Raw genomic sequence first — 20,853 nt, 5'->3', positions numbered from 1 at the left:
CATCGTATATATTTGATGAGCCGGGGCCCTGCTATGAATGTGTCTTCCTGTTTCTCACTTTCGTTGATGTGAACATATTCATTGTGGCCGCTCAGACCTCGGAGGGCGAGACCGAAGTGGACATGGACTTTATGAAGGCTGAAGTGTCAGAGCATAAGCAAGATAGTGGGTCCAGAACAGGGTAATACTGCCATCATGTGGCCACAGGATGTAAAATCTAAATCTAAACTTGAGGCTGTTATTGAGAATGTTTGTTTGTCCGTGTGTGTGTGTGTGTGTGTGTGTGTGTGTGTGTGTGTGTGTGTGTGTGTGTGTGTGTGTGTGTGTGTGTGTGTGTGTGTGTTAGGGCCCAGCCTCTGCCTAAGGGGAGGGGCGGGGTCAGTCGGTGAAGAACAGCCAGCTGACACTAAGGTATGTGTCTTTTCTAATGAGATTTATCTGACTCCAGATGTTCCTGGTTATGAAGATGTGTGTCGGTGATTTAGGAGGGTGAGACCTGCACCTTGTCAGAGTCACAGTGGGGTGCTGTTATACTGTCTGTCACCCTCCTTCCCCAACCCCCCGTCCACCACCACCACTCATAGGTGGCCCCTGACAGCAGCAACATCTCCTTTCTCTTTCTCTCACACAGACACACAAGTCAAATGTTTGAAAAAGACGTGAGTCCAGATTTTATATTTATAACCTTACAAAACATAGAAATACAAAAGGAATGTCTATAAATGGAAGCAAGTACACCACATATATACAAAGCAAATAGGTAAGTATTATGTATACTGTAAGAGTATTAAGCTGTTCACATTCCCAAAGCAAAACTTCTCTGTGTTCAACTTAATGGACGAAAAGAAGACACATTGTCCGATTCCTTAATCCAGTTTTTACATCGTCCAGCACATTTTTTTGAGGTGAAGCAATTAAAATGATAAAAAAAAAGCCAGTGCAAGTGTACTAAAGTATATCCAAAAAGTGTATTAACATCTTCCTCATCCCTATTTTAAACAAATCTTTGGCTCAGAAAACTGTGATGTGGTTTTAGAGTTGTTGTTTTTTTTTGCCAGATAACACCTCAGAGATCTTGAGGATCATTAGAGTCTCTTTTCCTCGGCTGGTCGAGGGAGGCATCAGCTGTGCTCACCTCTTCATTGAGTCTGGCACAGCACCATAACCACTGACCAGGCTCCAGCAGCTTTCCCTGCTAGCTGGCACAACATATAGTCACCTTCCTTTTACTCTTCATCCTCCGCCTCCTCCTCCTCCTCTTCCTCAGGCTGCTCAGATGGCAGACTGCAGCTTGGTCAGGTTTCTCTGGTGCATGCTGTGGTGGCGCATCAGCTCGTCAGAGCGGGCAAACTTCTTCTGACAGTTGGACCAGCGGCAGGTAAGGGCTTCTCACCTGACCACAAGGGGATAGAGAGAAAAATGTTGGTTGCTTTAGAGTGAAGTAAACCAAAAGAACGAACAATAAGATCGCATTGGGAGAATAAAGGTAAAAAAATAAAGGTATACGCACTTGTTTTACCTGTATGAGTCCGAGTGTGAGTCTTAAGATGATCTGACCGTGAAAACTTTCTCTGACACGTCTCGCACTGAAAAGGCTTCACTCCTACACAGAGATGATAGGAGTCGTGGTGGTAGAAACAGGAATGAGAAAAGGGTGGAGTGAGGTCAAATGTTTAAATACAACAGTAGATGGAGCAATCACAATTCATTATTTTCAAAACTTTTAAGTCTTAATTATTTTATCATTGATTCCTCATATCTATCTTTTGTTTTGTTTTATCTGATTATTGTTAAATTTTCCCTTTTGTCATTTTTAAAGCACTCTGGAACCCTGTTTTTAGTGATATATGTATATATAATAAATGAAATGTATTATTATCATAGTTATTATTATAAAAGTGAAAGAATTCAAAAGTTTAACCTTTCAGAAAAAAAATTGCACTTCTCAAGTGGTTTCTAACTATTTTTATTTATTTTTTTATTCAAATAATAGAGAATTTATCCTCATTAAAGTTACCCTTTAACAGGGAGAACTACATTAAAGAGACCTCAGGAAAAATATCAGTCAACTCAATTATTAAATCATACACACTCTAAAATGCGACATGGAGCTTTTTGAACAATTAAATAAAGTTTTCATTGCCAATAAAACTTTTACTGCAAAATAAATAATAAAGTTATAATAAAAAGTAAGCAAATATAAATTTGATTTATTTAGAAAATATATATGCTTAAATAAAAGTAAAATATAAAAAGTTGATATATATCATTTTATTTTGTTACTTTTGTTTGGCCAGTTTTTAAGGAACATATCTAAATGTTAATTTTGGGGTTGACTTCTACTGCATTACATTTAAAATATTTAGTTATAAAAGTAAAATATTATCTATGCTTTGTTATGAGGTATTATTCCATTGATCAAGTTTCAGAAAATGTTGAACCAAATTTGCAATAAATTAATTTAAATGTATCTAAAATGACTGATTTATGGGTACAGAACACCCACTTTTAGTTTGAAAGTTTTTATTTATTGTGTAATGTTAACTCCCTTCTTTAAATTCCCGTCTCGGGAGGGGACTCATTCAGTATCTTTACACTGGTGTACCTGTGTGTCTGCGTTGATGCCTCTTTAACTGGTCTGAGCGAGAGAATCTGCGGCCACAGTCTGTGAAATCACATTGGTAAGGCTTTTCTCCTGCAAGAAAGACAACAAACATCATCCTCTTCCTCATCAAAAGATGATCATCAACATTTTTAACATCACTATTTTACCACTTTAGATGAGATGAATCAATATACAAGAACAACTTAATCTCAATTTAACCTTTTAGGACCAACCTTTAACATTTTTTAAAGGGGAAATTAATTATTCATGGCATTTGAAAGAGAGCAGCAGTTTGAGGGGTAGATAAGCAAAGAAAGGGAGTATAGGTCACAAAATCTCACCTGTGTGTTTGCGGCCGTGCATCTGCAGATGTGATAGTTTGAAGTATTTCTTGCTGCAGCCAGGATATGCGCAGACAAACGGGCGCTTTTCATTGGCTTCTGTAGACCTCACGACTGGTGGACCAATACCAGCTACCCGTCTAACATCCTTTAGGAAGAGAAGAAGACAGAGGACTTTGTAAAAGAGAAGTTCCCTCTGTTTATGCATGTAATTCTGTAGTTTTTTTTTGTGCATGTGTGAATTCATTCTGACAGACCTGAAGTCCCCTGAAGACTCCATGTGTGTGTATGTGGTACTGGGCACTGACCAGCATGGATGGAGAAGGGACTGTGGGGTCGCTGTCATAACTGGTTGGGTGTCCGCTGACGGGCAGGAGCAAAAAGGAGGAATTTAGTAAACACGCTGAACACTTCAGAAAGAAACTGACAAAGTAACTGCATTTGAACCGAGTCCTTGGAGATGTCAAAGCCTCCTCAGTTTGTAAAATAATTGAACACTCAGAGAAGGACACAAACAAGCACGTACACACAAATGTAAGTTTGTTCCTTTCTACTTCCTGATCTCCTTAGGGAGTAGACCAACAGCCATCTGGTCAAATCCCCCTCCTCTGCAGTGCCACAAATAATGCTCCAAAGTAAAGGATACAGGGCTTAATTTATAACAAATAAAAATAGAACAAAAGCTCACCTCTTCATGGAAGAAGCCAGCGTGTTCATCTGGTTCCATGTAACACAGTCCAGCTGAGACGCCATTTGGTACAGGTTATCACTGAATGACACAAACAGCACAGTCATTAACATTTAGCTTTCTTTTGTTTATTTAGTTTGGGGAATTTCAACAAAATGCCGTGTTGATAAATGAAATAAAAATGAAGATTATGTAACTATTGAGCTCTGAAGTCATATCTGATAAAGAGAAAAACATGGTTTACAATATGTCTTTGTCTTCTTTTACTTTCTTCATTCATTATTTTTTTTGGGGGGGAACCTTGAAATACGATGTCACAGACAACATTTACGTTTCTCTGCACACTTCCTGTCTTTTTTCTTCCCTTGTATGGTTGATGAAGACGCTTCATTCAGGGGGAACTCCAAACTGCTCTCTGTTTAACACATCCTGTCCACCCTGCACACTCCTCACAGGCTTCATTAAAAAACATGGGCTCTGAGCCATTCTTTACCTTGGCAGATCACACTAATGCACACACACAGACACGCACACACACTCACACAAATACTTGGAGAGGTGATTGTGCACTCTGCAGGGGTGAGTGCCTCCGTGCCTAGTACACCACGCACCAGTGCATGACATCACTCTGTCCTCAGTATCATTAAAAAGCGGGAAACAGTTTCGGGGGGAATTCTGGACGGCATTCCTTGAGAAGTCCTTGAGGGAAGGATGGTGATGGCTCGCTAATCAGCTCTGAGATATGTTAAACTGTGGAAAGACTCATTGATATCTGACATGTATTCACTGTGTATGAGTGTGTGTGTGTCTCGATGTTTGTTTGAGGGTTTCCAGCTCATGCCATAAGCTCTAACAACAGCCGAGTCTTCCCTCCTCTTATCAAGAGCTGTTCCAGTGTTTGGGTAGCACATGTTCCTTTTCTACAAAAACATTGCAAGGCGGCATTTGAAGAATTTCATCCTAATTTAACCATTCAGATGGTTTGCATCAAAATGAGAACAAGCTGGAACCAAATCCAGAGGTTGAAATAAGAATTTTCCCAGCCCCAACCACCATTTAACTTTCACTTAGACTGAACTTGTCTCTTTTACTTTTCTCCTCATTTTTCCTCGGGGTGGACTTGGACACATCAGCAGTAGATCACTCTCTGTTTGTTTTGGCCTGCTGAGCAGCAGTGGGCAGCACTTAACCTCAGAACAAATTAGGATTCACAAACCAGACAGTGCAGAGGTAGGATCAGAGGGAGTTCACACATTTAAAAAACGACCAGCGAGTGAGCGAGTGAACGAGCAAGCATGCGGTGTTAGTGGAAAGAATCTGACATTAATGGATGTGTGAGCAGTCTGAACACTTCTGGAGGAGTGGAATTGTACCATGAGGGGATTTAAGGTAGCCAGAGTCAAATGAAGTAACACTAAGTGCATTAAGAGACGTTTAATTTTACCTGTTGTAGTTTCTCAGCAGCAGAGCCTGGCTGTTCGGACAGGTTTCTGGGGGATTGTGGCATCCAAACATGGGAGGGGGAGCTGGGTACTGCTGCTCAACTGCAAAAGAAAAAGAAAGAAAAAGTAGAATTGCTTTGACACTATTGATGATATCATTGAGACTTTAATTTATCTTGGCCAACAAAATCTCAGATATCCTTATCTAATAGAAGTAATAATAAATATAATATTCACTTTTTATAGAGCATCTGTCAAATTACAGTTACAAATTCTTAAATAAAATAACTGGAAATATAAAAACAGGAGATAAAAATTAAGCCATAAAATTATTTTTTTTAAAAACATCATAAACCCATGCAGAAGACTGGTAAAAGGAAACATGAATAAAAGTAATTTTAAAAATGAGGACAGACTTTGCAGCCCTCATCACTCACTGATATTCTCCAAAACACAATGTTACTTTAACCAATGTTTTTATTATAATATTATTTTTAGAGTGGAATCATGAAATTACACTGATAAAAGAAAGCTTGGAAAATAAAAGCCTGTTCATTTTAAAGGCACATTTTGTACATGCATGTCTGCACTGTTCCTGATTGACCTGCTCCTTGTTGGGTTTTTTTCACACAGCAAGCGGTCAATCAGGAACAGTGGTCCTTTTCAGCCTCATAAACTATATTGTTCCCCAGACAGTTTTTGACATTCCAGCAGAGTCACATAAAGCCGTTTCCTCCAGTTATCAGAGTCATTAACCATACGTTTGCTCAAAGAGCGAGAGGAAGAGTGTGTTTATAAATGCCTGCGTGCATAAAAGTGTGTGGGGACAGAGATGTAGGGAGATGAAGGACAATGGATGACAGCAGCTCTGTTGTGATATGAAAAATAACAGGTTACTTACGTAACCTTGCTGTGACATGACAGTCCCTCCTGTCTGCAAGTCAATTTAGTGCAGAGACGTCAGGATGCAGACACTTACCTATGCTGTTTGGTGGAGACAGCGTGTCCTCATGTTTGAAGGACAGGCTAGAGAGCTGAGGGGTGTGGTGAGATGGAGTGTGACCATAACTGGGGTTGCTGTCTAAACTCACTGCTCCATAACCTGGGAACAGAAAGAAGAAGCAACGGAAAGTTTCAATTATTTGGTTTGCCTGGTGGAGTCATTAGATTACCATCCTGCTGAAGACGGTAACATTGTGCAGTCTGCAGAGGTCTCCAGTATCTGGTCAGTTATCTGAATCCCCCTGGTAGTGGCTCTTAGTCTTGGGCAGGGTCACCACAGAGAGACATTCATTAAACAACTAAAATCCTTTTCCTTGTAACAGTTCTTTTTCCCTCCATCTATCTTCAGCCTTGTGGTTGCAATATTTATGGCAGGTGGAAAAAGAAATTTGGCAAATACACCACAGACGGACTGAGATGAGCTGCTGTGGAGTACGCTCAGTGAAAAAACAAGGCCGGAAAGTGATGAATTGCATGTATGCTAACTTAATTAGAGTTATACGAAACAGAGAGCATTGTGAGTTATTACATTATCTGATAGAAATGCATGAAGTAAAAGTTAAAGTTACATTTGAAAAAGCTAAGTAAAAATGATTTATTGTTTTACTTTACATACATACAGCAGACCTATTTAATTCAATTTTTATTCAATTTGTGGCTCATGGAAAGAAGACTGCCCTGTCATTACCTCAATCAGGACCTGGAATCTTTGATAGAAATAAAGAAATAAGGAATTAAAAAATATTTTTGAAAAAAAACTTCCGGTAAGAGATGCAACATATCACGCTGTTGCAGCTTACAAAGCTAACACCAGTTTAATGGTCCATGCTTTGTTTGATTATTAAAAGATTAGCGTTTTAAAAAAAGACTATTTCGCCTTATCATTATTTATGTTATCCTAAATATTTTATTTAATAAGTTTAACCCAGGCTGTTGGGGCAGAGGGGATTTACGAGATGTTAAGCAGGATGTTAAATGTACCATTGCGTGTATGAAATCCAGAAGCTACTTCTGCTGTAAATTAGAATATGTTTTATTCTTATAAGTTTCAAATTCTCACTTTTTGGGGATTCTTATAGGAAAAAGAAAAAGAACTTCCTTGTCCCATGATTACTCTTCTTTTTCTAATCTTTCTCTTTTAAAAGTAGGCCTAGTTGAGTCCTGACACACACTAGAGAAATGCTGATTTATCCTGAGTCAGGCCTGAGAGGGATGTTGAAAGTTTTCAAAGAAAATGACTCATATGACTGTATTTAAATCCTCCAGCCTGCAGAGCACAGAGGATGCTGACTATTTTAATACTTCATAAAAAATACTTGAAGTGTGCAACAAGACTTGGAGAAAACTGTTTCTGAAAGCAACCCACGCAGACCCAAGCGTTTAAAAGCTCTGACTTCTGGGTAAGGAAGCCAAACAAACATGAGCTATGTTGATAGTAAATGGCGGGTCATTACATCTGCTACGAAATTCACAAGAAACTAAAAGAAAATCTGATTCCAGAGAATGGTTAAATAAATTCCCAGTTGCGTGTTTCATAAAGTATAATACGAAGGAAGAAAAAAAAACACAAAAATTATTCTGAATGGCGATTCAAGTTTATGATTCTCATTTTTATTTATTTATTTTTGCAATTATTTTGGAGAAAGAATTGAAGGATAATCTATATAATCTATCTATCTATCTATCTATCTATCTATCTATCTATCTATCTATCTATATATCTATCTATCTATCTATCTATCTATCTATCTATCTATCTATCTATCTATCTATTCCTTTCTTTCATTATGTTCTTGGTTCTTTTTATACACAAGATAAATTAAAGGTCCTCAAATAAAATCTAATTGATCAGCACAGCATATCATTACATATAAAGTATATATTTTTTTATATTAATTATCATAGTTAGATGTGTTCAAGTTTCCTTTACACATAGGCCTGGTGGTATTAGTAGAAACATACACATGCTAATCAAATCTGCAAAGAAATGGCATGTCATATAGTCAGATTTACCATACAATGAGTTTATGTGAAGTATTTACGTTCACAACCAGTCCTTGAGTTAGGATTAAATATTCTAATAGTGAGTTAAAAAATGACACAGGCCGTCTACCCGAGTCGCTGGGTAAAGGTAACCCAGAATTGTGTTGGGGCTTCATTGACCCAACTGGAGTTACGTTTTTTTAATGTTTATATTTAATGTGTGGCGGCCGCATCCTTTCATGTGAATTCTGCAAAAAATAATTGAACTTAAGATGTATGCCAGAGAAGTTTAGGCTCACAAGAATTGCATTTAACAAAGAGAAATGAACGAATGGGATTGTATTGATATGCTGTTTTGTTTTGTATTTAAACTTAATGTTATAGACAACTTTGTTTCAGTGTAATGTCAAATAACTGATCTAACTGTGCCCGGATGCTTAGACAGAATTGTTTTTTGTAAAAAATGTCCTGCCAATAAAGAAACTAAATTGGGTTCAAGACCTCTTAGAACCTTATGAATAAGTACCTTATTATCTATCTTAGATTATGACTAAAAATAATAATAAATGCAGCTTTGCTGTGACTTTGATGTTGACTAAAAATCTAACTTTCATGGCTGGTGGAAAGCCCTTAAAAACATCAGAGCAAATAGACTGTTCTATGGATCAGTGCCAGAGCGCTACCAGGAAGCTGTCAAGCCCATTCCTGACATGGGACAGGGTGACCCAGTACTGCACAAACATCCTGCTGAGACACAAACCATTGACAACCCCCTAAATATGGAAATCTGTCCTGAATTCTAGCCGGATATCTAGTAATGTAAGGCCTCCTTTAAAACCTGCATTTTGTGGATCTGTGGTTGGAAACAGGAGTTAAGTGAGGGGGGACTGGTGCTGAGCATGCTTACCCTGGTTCCTGGTTGCAGGAGAAGTCTCCATGCAGCCGGGCAGGTAGGTCCCACTGGGGAACATCCTGGCCTGACTTGCAGTTGGCTCTCCGAATGCCCCAACTCGACAAGGGCCTGATCCTGTAAACTGGCCCGAGAAGTGCACCGTGAAGGCCCCAAGTCCACAGTGAGGGTCCTCTATGGTGTCAGCGGTTCCCCATCCTGGTTCCTGCTTGATGAGGGGTGGTGGGAGGGCAGGGTGCTGTAGGGAGAGCTAGGGTGGAGGTCCAGGAGTTGGGTCCACTGCCCACCACCAGCGACAGGCATCCCACAGCCGCCGCCAGCTCCTGGTAAGGACGGCACTGGAGGCGCTGAATAAGAGGGTCAGATCTCGGACGTCTGACCCCATGGACATGGCTCTACACGGGTCAGTTAGCATCGGCGTGGTCGGCAGGTCGAGAAAGTCCAAGGGAGGGATGGTATTCCAGAGGAAGACCCAGACGGGAAACGAAATCCTCAAAGTTTAACAAAAATAACACCTAAAGAAACAAGAGCTAAGGAAACAAACATCAGTGGTCGCACTAAACTGTAGGTGCCATCTTTCCCTCCACATGTGATGAAAGTAATAGCTAAAATTAGTGAATTAGTGATGATGGATGCCAAATTTCACACTCCCTTGCTATCTGTGGTGGCTTAGTAGTGGGAGTGTGTGGGGCCAACAGCTCCTTGTCCCTCAGTCTCTACAGTGTCTGACTTTCCTTCCTCTCCTGAAGGCTCAAATAGTGAATAACTCAGTGGACAGGGGGAGGAGCAAGGGAGGCTGAGAAGAAGAAGACTCCCCTGCTTTGCCTCGGCCAACACAGCGCACTTCTGAGAAGATTCTGACTAACGTCACATTTGCATGAGCCGAGGTGTTGCTCTTCTTTCTCTGTTGAAGTTCAAGCGTTGCTCATAACAAGTGTTTGTTTTAAGCGGGTATGAATAAATGTGAGCAAGAAGGAGAGAGAGGGTTTGTTTAATTTCTCTAAATATGAAAGTGGAAATAAGTCAGGAAATAGCTCCTTGAGTACCAGTGAGTAGAAAAGTAATTGGTCAAAAACAACGCAATGTTGATTTTCATTTCAGATTCATATTGAAATTTTAATTAACACACATTTCAATGTTTCAGAGATTTTTAAAATTTAGATCTTTCTTCTAGAGAGTGTGGGAAAAAGTATCTTGATATCTAAACATTTTGAATGACACCTATTTAGAGCTTAAATTAAAAAAGATAACGTTTACGAACCAGCAAAGTGAAATGTTTTGCGATCTGTTCATTGCTGACCGGTGGTGTCCTCTCAGACACTCATCATTTCTCACTCATCTGACTCATCTGTCTTCTCAAACATACTCCACTTTTAAAATAAGTTACCAAACGGATGAGGCAACTATTTGAATTAACAGAGGGAAGAAAGAAAAAAAAGAACAAGTCAGAGTAAAACTATATATACCATTTTTTGTTTCTGCTAATGTATTAATCCTCTTGTTCGTTTAACTTTTCCAATGTTAAGATGTTTTTTCTTTAAATGCAGTATATCAGAGGACTTAGGACATTATGTAATGTTAAAGACAGTGCTGTTTTGAATCACTGTTAATGAATTTACAGATTAATGAATTATTACTGAATGTAAAAAGATAAAATGGCAGATCTGGGTTTTTCCCATTCTGGACACACTCTGTTTTTTGCTAAAAGTAACTCACATAAACTACACACGGCCTTGGAGGAACGCCACATCACACAAAGGGATAATTATTTATAGTCCAAGAGAGGGGAGTTCACTGTGTTCATGTGTGGGTGTGTGTGTGTGTGTGTTGTGTGGTGTGTGGTGTGTGTGTGTGGGTGTTGTGTGGTGTGCGCGAGCGCGCTGTTTAAGAGATAGAGGTTTTGACCTTAACTCAGACTTAACTCTATGCGGAACTGCACAGGAATGCAGTCACTTAAAATCTGTCTATAAATTTCAGGCAGCTGCGGTGGATCTTTTAACATTATTGTATTTGTCAGAACAACAGCCAGGCCTCTTCTTTCTTTAAGAGCTTGAAGTGGTCAGCATGTTTTCAGAGGCCTTTAAGAATATACAGTGCTGCAACTAGTGCAGGAGAACAGTCAGCTCTCATTGGACTGATAATACAAAAGATAATTTTACTGTTTGTATTCTCTAAAGGCAATATAAAATAAAAAATACATTCAAAGTGATTTTAATATAGATAGAGACATTTTCAGATGCACCTTTACTTAACTCTGTGTTTGCAAAATAACTTCAATAAATTCATGTTTTTTATTTCTGTATAGTCATAGTGATCTAATGTTGTGTATTTCTGTGATGTACAAATGTATATATTTTTAATGACTAATTTCATGACAATCTATTTGGTTGTTTTTTTAACTCTTGTTTATATTCTGCTGTTTTAGGAACTTGGTGCTGTACAAATCAAGTTTGCTTTTATATCATTATACTGTTACAGATCACGTTCTGGTGGAGTAATACAATTTACCAACAAATTAAATGGCTGTGTCCTTTAATCCCACACTGTCTGGACTTAATTTAAAAAAAATAAAAAAATTTTACAATACAATATTTCTCTGTTTCTCCTTGAGGTGATTATTCTTGATTTTTTGATGAGTTCTTTTTTTTAAAACTCATGTGGTCTCCATTTACTGATAACACTAATTACCTACCTACACCTTCTCTGTTCATATCATAAAAGGTGGATAAAGAAAAGTTATGAACTGAATTAAATCCAGTGATTTCATTCTTCTTACATTTCCCTTGTATACTCGTTCCAAACTGACTGTATATTAAGAACCCTCAGCAGATTTGAGATTTGAGATAGAGACCTTCAGGGACGAGGATGCTGTGAGGTGAAGAGTGTTCGCCAGTTCCTGTCGTCACCATCTGGAATATGAGTCTAGGATTCCAGTGAACGTCAGTGACCCCTGATTCAACTTAAGAGAAGTGATGGCTGTAGGGGGGGAGGGACAAAAGGACAAAAAGACAGAGAGAGAGAAATTTTAAATCACTGTATGAGTGATGAAATCAGCTGGCTTACTGCAGAGATGGCATCAGTTAATATTGCACAATGTCACTGTGTCATCAGTGCTCTCTTTCTTCCATTTTTGGTGACTGTCAGCCTTCCAGGAACCGCTCTACGTATTGATAACAGAGTGATTCAAATGCTCGTGCAAAACCAGTCTTCTTTATGAGCAGCTGTAGGAGGTAAAAAAATAAAAATTTGTCCCAGTGAAGCAATACATTTGCATAAAACTGTTTGACCTTTGAGCCTTGTGGTTTATTAAAGTATTCCCTTTCCAAGGATTATACCGTGTATTGGCCGCTTCTACTAGTCATAACCTTAGAAATATCACTAATAGCTGAACACAGATTCATCTGGTTAGTTTGTAGTCATGGAGAAGATAAGGTGCACTCTGACCTCTACTTCATTCCGGAAAATAAATGGGTGCGAAGGCAGACAAGTACCCCAGAAGAACACCCAGTCATGCCGAGGATGTCCACCAACCTAAAAGTAGGAGGATAATTAATTTCTCCCAAAATATTTGACAAACCCTCAGTGGTCCACCCACTACAAACAAACAACATCTAAAATAATGTACTAACTGTACAAAAGGTTGTGGTACAATTGAAACTACCCCGCCAAAAAAACAGAGAGAAGAAGGAAAACTCAGTGCATCTGAGCCAAGAAAACTCTGGCCGTGCCTTCCCCAGCGGAGTCTTTAGCGGGGATTCATCAAAGGTGACGGGGCCGGGAGAAAACAACCCTTTCAGCCCCCTATATGACGGATGGCGGTCCCCGAATACACCCATTCTTCAGATCAATCTCTGGTTAACTCAGGGTTTAAAACAACAACTCTGGCTGTGTGGAGGAAGGGTAATGGTCAATACTGCCTGTGACCCTTAACAAGAAATACACAAGACTTTTACTTTCAGCAAGAGATGCGTTAGAGGAAATTTGAGAAGGCTTTTGTTTCAGCCAGAGAGACGTTTGATAAACTGCACAGACATGTGACCTGGTGTAAGACGACACCTGAAAAATATATTACTTTTTCCATTTTAATAAACATCGGTATTCATGCTAAAGTCAACAGTTTTTTAAGCTGCGTATTTTTAAAGCAACATGATTTATTTACACTTTTAAAAAACAAGTTGTAAGTATGAAAGCATATGATATGAGGACCAAAGCAGCCCACAGGAGAGCAGCAGGTGTGATTTTCATGTGCTGATGGTGGCATTAAAAAAGGCCCAGTCCTTCACTTTTTCTGTGTGGGCATGGAAACAAACAGATAACAAACCAAACAGCAGTGTGTTGTAATGTTTTATCATTTCCCGTATCTGCCTGTGGCCTCTAGGAAATGGTTACAATTTCAAACAAGACACAAGCAGAACAATATTCCTCTTTCTTCCCTCGCTACTTTCTCAGAGCTCTGTTTGGAAGTTTGTGACAGCCAGGCTTCTGCTCTTTGAGATAACAAAGACCCACTGGTGCTTATCACCCATGGCTTTATACAGTTAGAGATACATTTGGAAACATCCTCACTCTACATAAATTAACTGTTCTTCTTGTGGTGTATATCAAACGCAGCTTTTAACAGTGTAGTCATTGTTCCTCTGCCCAACTTGAAAAACAACAATCGTCAGCTTTTAATTATGTTTCACATCTTCAAAGTGTTGCATATCAGACTGCAGATAAGAACCGGAGAAGACAGATCTGTGGGAGAGCGAGCATCTCCATGCTTCATGTGTCAGACAAAACACTGGACCACTGATCCTTCACACACCCGGTCTCTTTTTTTTCTTCTTGTTACCTTTCCCCTCTATCAGTAAACCAAAAATTCCTCCCTCATCTGTATTTATATAAAAATCAAAGCTGGACGCTCCTGGATCAAATCCAAGAGGAAATAATTAAAACACAAAATTATAAACAAACAACAAAGGTTCAAACAGCATAAGTACCGAAAATGTGTAGTCATCTTGGAAAAAGGCTGGTATCATTGAAAACTTGTAATACAGATCAGTAAACAAATGAAAAGTGTAAATCAGCCAAGTGCTGGACAGACAGTCAGTAACAACTCATTTTAAAGACATGACTATTACAAACAAACCATTAAATGTTTACCTCATTTAATTTTTTGGCTTAATAGCCAGGCTTTGAAATATTTTAGTAACCATGACATCAATAACACACAAGACCAACCTTGTTGTGACGTCACATGAGTGTGGCTCATTTTTAGCAACAATGAGTGAGCTGTCCTTTTAGGCAGTGGCGATCCACAGAAGGGGCAAGGGGGTGGCGTAGTCCCATAAATTGCAATTGGCCACCTCTGCTGTCAACCCAAAAATCCCTCACTATGATTTGTTATTTCATGTCCTGAGGCAGTGCTTAGGGTCAAACACACTTTTTGGGGGTGTTGCAAAAGGCTGATTGTAGCTTCTGTGACACTTCAACATGCCAAATTTTATTTAGTTTTGACATTATAGGAGGACATAAATTTTTTAACTATTAAATAATTTAGGCATGGAAGTTATAGATTTTCCCACTCTGCTGTGTTATTAAAAAAGATACACAAGAATAAATATTGTATCATTTTAATAAAGTAGTAAAAGAGAATATTGAATTCTGTAATATTAACTCCTCTCATACAGTAGACCTCCTTCTCTTCTTTTCTGTCCTTTGTATAAGTCTATTTTCTGTTTGTGTTTAAATTTGAAAAGCAAAATAAAATATAAAGAAAAAGAAGAGAAAATTGAAGCAATAACGGAAATGGTAAATAAATGATTTTCAGATGTATGTGCGAGCATACTCCCTCCCATCCCTGAATTTACCATGAACCCAAGGTGGCTCCAGACAAGAAAGTCTGGAAAGACTCCTGCTTGTTTGAATCAGTGAAATGTTTTATAAATTTGGAGAGTCTCAATAAGAATAACAGACTAGAACTAGTTACTTTTTTTAAAGAAACATTTTCAGACATATAAAAAACAGGTTTATATATGTATCAGTGTTTACCAAGCGGCAACCTCCAGCCGAGAAAAATGAAGCCACTGCCGAAGTGTTAAAAACTGCAGTTCCTTGAGTGTCCACTTGGCTGGCTCCAGAATTTCCAAAAAGCCGATCTTTACAGCAAAAATAAACATGTTTACAGCCCGGTACAAAAAATGATTTTAGTCTTAATAACTCATTTCTCTATCAACACACATTGTATGGGGGAAGATTTTTTTTAAAACGCAGCAGGTTGAAGGATATTATTTATTAGTTCAGCATTTCCAATATGGCTACCGCCGACGATAGGCTTCAAAACAGGGCTTGAGAAAAAGAAGGGTGACGTCACGGATACTACGTCCATCTATTATACGGTCTATGGTGTTTACTGTAAAACAAAATGGAGCCAGTAATGTATTTTAATGTAATTTTTACTGATGATATGATCACAGGTTGATGACGCGTTGTCGTCATTAAACTAAAGACTGCATCTTGAACAGACAACACTTTAGATGACTAAATGTTGTGCAGAAAAGTTGAAACTATTAACTCTGATTAACTCCTTTTTTAATTCAAGGACCATGTAGCACATATCAGTGATGCTAGAAGAGTCTTGTTTTCTGCCGAACAACCTATGTCTCATCCCAGCAGGTGCCTGTGTGTCAGCACCAAGGCCGGCCTTTATCAGCTCTTTACTGTAAACCACAGCCTCTCCATGCTGTCACACCCTCACAGCTGTGGCTGGGGTGTTAACAGTCATCAGAAAACATTTTCACAAATTTGTAGCGGTTACTCTGTTGTCATACCCTAGACTCTCATTACTAAAGTTAGACAAGCTAAAGTTTACTGGATAACTCTGAGGTGTGCGCTCAATGATGGGAAAATACAAAAAACACAACAATTGGCCAAGAATTTGACCTCTTATGCTTGCCTGCAGGGGAATAACACTGTTTTGAAACTTTCTCAATTTCAGGAAGAAAAAAAAGGTCACTTTTCAATCACTACTATGTCTACATCACTTTATGTAGAGGCACAAAGAAAAGTGTAAATGACATTTCACATGCAAAGGGTTTTGCAGTTTAACGTCTCTAATTAGAACTTCTGAGACCTTACGTTTACAGCCTAAAGCCAAAACACTGTGCAATGTATCCCCAATTGAAAGAGGTTTGATTATTTGCTCCAGTGTGCCTTTTAAACTCTTATTGGTCCTCTTAGCTGACTGTGAGTGCGCCTAATAAACACTCTCTGATGACAAGAGGGCCCTCCATCAGTAACAGAGCTGCTGTTCTTCTGCAGTGACTCGATCCATCCAGACAGGAACGTCAGAATTCCTGGAAGATTTAACCTTTTTTTCTTTGCCATGAGGTCGAAACAGAGCACACACATTCCACATAGTGGGATTAACAACCTCAGATAGCTCAACACCACGAATGTGAGCTGGCTTTGATTGATCACTGTGGTCGTCAGTGATGGAGCTGCTCATGAAGTGATATGGAAAGATAACAGTGGTATTTCACGTACCAACCGTCTAATTGTACAGTACAACTAAGCTAGCAACAGCTACAGCCCATATTAAAGAAAAATCCTGACTGAATGAACAAAAAGAAAAGAGAGAGTAATTAACACATTTCTCTAAGTTGGAGGTGGGCAGCTGTGCAGTGTGATTGATCCGTTATCTGGTCATTCAGGTGATAAGTGATCACAGGGGCCAAACAGAGATTGGGCTCTCATTCAGATAAGTTTTACACACACACACACACCACACACACACACACACACACACACACCACACACACACACACACACACACAAACACACACACAAATGCAAGCACAAACATAAGCATTACTTAAACCACAAAAAATAATCTTGTTCAGTTGACGAAAAAAAAGCACCTCGCATAGATCCTTGATTTCCAGTGCAATGTCTCAACAACCATGTGCAATATTGTAATTTATTCTATAACATATTTCATTATTATATTCATCCACTAAAATGTGCACTCTGGCTTAGATTAATTCATTTATTTATGTCTTAAAAGTACTTCTACACCTTTCTTTGTACAGATAGTATTTTTATTAATATTTTTATTTCGAATTTTTAAGTTTCGTTTTTAGGTTTATATATTCATTGTCCTTACTGTCTTGTTGTTAAGTACCAGTGTTCCATTCACCACGTCAAGTTCCATGTGTGTGCAAGCTCACTTAGCAATAAAGATTTCTTGATTCTACATTCTTAAAAAACATTTTGAACTGGTTTGGCTAACCTGTTAGCTAACGATTACATGGCCTGCAGACACAGAAAACATCTGACATTTATATCAGTACAATACTAAGTCTCTGATTCTGGTTTCCACCAAGACCAAAGAAAACAACCAGGTATTTTATTGGCTAGTTACTCCACTCCGTTCACCAGCTGCTTTCTAAATGTTTCTCTCTGCCATTTGGGTTCATATAATGAAAGCCCATTCCTGCCAGTGACAAAAAGCCAGTGAACAAAGAGCAGAGTAGAACAAGAGCAGCAGAGCGAGCTGATAAGAGTCAACATGGCTTCACCAGTGAGGATGATTTACACCATTTCTAAGGAGGACAATTTGCAATTTGCAAAACGTGCTGCAAGAAAAAAGTCTTCACGTGTTATCAACAAATCTTATAAGTCACCTTAAAACACGTAATTGCCTCAAAGATGTTCTTCCGTAAAGTGAAAGAGCAGGAGCTCCAGCTAGCATTAGCACCAAGATAAAGATGACTGCCGTATCCCTGCCAGCTCTGTTCAGTGTGGCTTCCACAAACATTCACACTCTGATCAAGAACAATATTAGTGCTCTAAGTTTAACTACAGACATATAGACCTCTGACGTTGGTCAGTATACTGAGAATTGAGGCCTATTGGCTGAGTGTCGTGTAAGAGATTGGGCTGTGCGGCTTTTTTTTTTTAAAGTTTAAGAGTTAGAACTGTTAGTTAATAGTGACCTCAGTGGGTAAATATAAAATGTAAATATCCCTCTCTGCTAATTACATCTTAGCCTTTCTTACCCTCAGGTGTGCATAAATTACACATTAAGAACTTTAACACAAAAGTGGGAAAAAAATATAACTAATCTTATCATTATTGGTAATCAGGAAAGGGTCGTTTTTGGTTATCAGTATGAGTTAACTACAAGAAAAAATACTACCTCATAATTCTAACTTTTTATCTTATAATTACATTTTACTTTCTCATTATTTTGTCTTGTGGTCCTGTAATTTGGGCTTTTATTCTAATAATTATGATTTACCTGATCATAGCTTGACTTTGTATCAAATTAGGACTTTTCTCATGATAATCACTTCACATGTGGGATTTTTTTTTCATTGAGGCTTAGTCTCTGGTTTTTTTTCAATACATTTACTAGTGACAGAAATTGGCTCCCCATACATATAAGCTACCAAGATGTCTAAGCGTTAAGACTAATGCATTTACATTGACAATCCCTAAACAATGAGCTACAGAACAAAAGCTTAACATCTGCTGATGTTATACATTCTCAAAGAGAGATAGTCTAGCATTGGGACAATAAAAAGTGCCCAGATTAAAGTGGACAAAAAGGTAAAGTATACCACAAGCAACGACTTCCCTTTAAACATAACACAATATATCAAAGTCCACACTGCCCATATCCTTGACTAGCTATTATTAAGTGTGTATTACCCACAAGCCTACATTTTTTTAAATGGAGTAATGTAGTGCAAGACATGAACAGAAAGGTAAGATGTCTGTACTGTTAAAATATCTCATCAGCCTGAACATTAAAAGTCCATCACAAAGGCCTTTAGAAGAGCCTGAATCATGACTTAAACCTCTGTGGACTCTGGTCTCACCTCAGTTAATACCATCACTTTGTTTGTTTATTTGTTTCTTGTATCTGTGTGTGTGCGTTTGTGGGGAGGGTGGGTCAGCTTATAAGTAATTAACAAGCAATTTACTCCACCCAGGGAAGCAGGGAAGTTACTCATGCAATGCTCCCTGACAAGGTCACTGGCTGATAGATGAGCCTGAGCGAGGGGATTTTTCAGAGATTGTGAAGGCAGGCAGAACTGTGGGAACCAGACAATTAGTGGGTGGAAGGTGGGCAGCCATGTTGGATGATGACCATGAGACTAGCTTACACGGATACTCACCACTTGGCTGGCTGACAGGGAGAAAACAGACACCTGGGCTTGATGAACTCCTAACACACAGTCATTTATCTTTGAGGGGGCTGAGCAGGCAATTTGCCAACCATTTAGGAAGAGCATGTGCTGTTTCAAATCAAACAAACATGGAGGAGGTCAATGTAGACATATAGACAACATAAATATTTCAAACACACATAAACATAAAATGTATTAATTTTAATATCTTTAGTAGCCTTTATGTTATTACAATAACATATTTCCAGGCTCTGACTGTATGTTTCTGCAAACAAAGGTTGTCTCAAAACCACACACATTCTTTTCACACAAACCAAATCATGACAAACACAAGATCAAAACCTCATTCTGTCAACCTCATCAATCTTGAGAGCAAAGAAAGTATTCAATTATCTTACACAGAACCATACCCAAGTGAAAAAAACCCTCTGTTTTAATTCACAGCTCATGAAACACTTTTTAGTTTAGTATTCTAAACTAAACAGTTAAAGTGCACTGAAACAAAGCTTAAAAACAGAGAACTGTGATTTAACACCAGGCATTAAGTTTCCTGTTAAGGTAAAGATTTATCTGAAGCAATATCTGAAAGGATTTCACAACTCTGGGGGAAGTTGGGATTGCAAGAAGCAGTCTAATTTGTAAGACTCATTCTTTGAAGTTACACACATACACCAACATAAAACGCCAAATCAGACATCAGTGCATGTTACTGGAAACACTGGCAATGTTTGCTGCTGGATTACATGTACCTTGTATCTTGGATCTGAATCTTGTCAAGACTTTATTGCCTGGTTAGATTTAATATGATATAAACAAACTGAATCCTCTACATGTACCAGTTTTCTTGCAGTTACATAGCCTTCTTTGGCTAAATATCCATTCTGCATTCAGGACCCTCTGCCATGAATAATGTGGGCCAGAGGTTCCTAAACTTAACACACACTGTACCACCTTGTACCAAACCAAATCTCTCATGTATCACTTCCCGCTGCAGTCATTTATGAGGCAACCGGCACTACTGAAATATTTTATGATTTAAGTGAGGTAAACTGTTTTTGGCTTGTTTGTTTCCGAAGTGAGAACAGTCAGGATGAGCTGCTCTGTCAGGACCTACACGTCACTTTCTGCCTGTAGCCTTGCATTCAATTTATTCTGCTTTAAAGCTCCTGTGAGGATTTGTTTTTACTACTTATGAAACACCCTAAAATCAAACACAAGCAAAAGAGACCACTTACTGAGTACTGTACAACTGAGTATTTCTATTAATAGCAGAGGTGATATGTTATTGGTCGGATAGGAACTATTTCAATATTATTATTATTCCAATAATACAATTTTATCTTGTATAACTAGAAATAAATGTTGCTTTCTTCTACTTTTTAAAATGAATGCACATTCCGACACAGTAGGTGGAGGTATGTGATTCACAATTGCATGTAGGGAAGAAGAACATGCACAGCCTCAATAAGGTGACAAAAAGAGTAAAGATGGTGTCACCTGTGTGGATGTTTTTCACTGTTTCACTGTTTCAGAGGACAACACAATTGCAATTTGCAAAAAATGCGCCAAGAGGAGAAAAAATCTGAAGTTTTAACACTACGAATACTTCAAGTCAGCTTAAAAATCATCACCACAAATATGTACTGAGGAACTATAAAGCAGGGGTAACTGAAACCTGCATTTGCACCAAAAAACAACCAGTGC

At 38.5% G+C, this 20,853-nt stretch overlaps 1 protein-coding gene across 1 annotated transcript; it reads right to left on the bottom strand.

The window, feature by feature from the left end:
• Window positions 1-645: 645 nt before the first annotated feature.
• wt1b (WT1 transcription factor b) lies at window positions 646-9,713 on the bottom strand. The gene is given in 11 exon segments (XM_034680358.1): window positions 646-1,393; window positions 1,511-1,603; window positions 2,606-2,695; window positions 2,947-3,094; window positions 3,204-3,309; window positions 3,635-3,715; window positions 5,079-5,178; window positions 6,056-6,178; window positions 8,969-9,191; window positions 9,194-9,319; window positions 9,321-9,713. Coding segments are annotated over 11 exon segments (1,221 nt in total). The 5' UTR covers window positions 9,387-9,713; the 3' UTR covers window positions 646-1,328.
• Window positions 9,714-20,853: the final 11,140 nt, after the last annotated feature.

This window comes from Notolabrus celidotus, chromosome 3, assembly GCF_009762535.1.
Source record: "Notolabrus celidotus isolate fNotCel1 chromosome 3, fNotCel1.pri, whole genome shotgun sequence".
In the NCBI taxonomy this organism is placed as follows: domain Eukaryota; kingdom Metazoa; phylum Chordata; class Actinopteri; order Labriformes; family Labridae; genus Notolabrus; species Notolabrus celidotus.
Note: the sequence above shows the minus strand (reverse complement) of the source record. Positions and strands in the feature narration are given on the sequence as shown.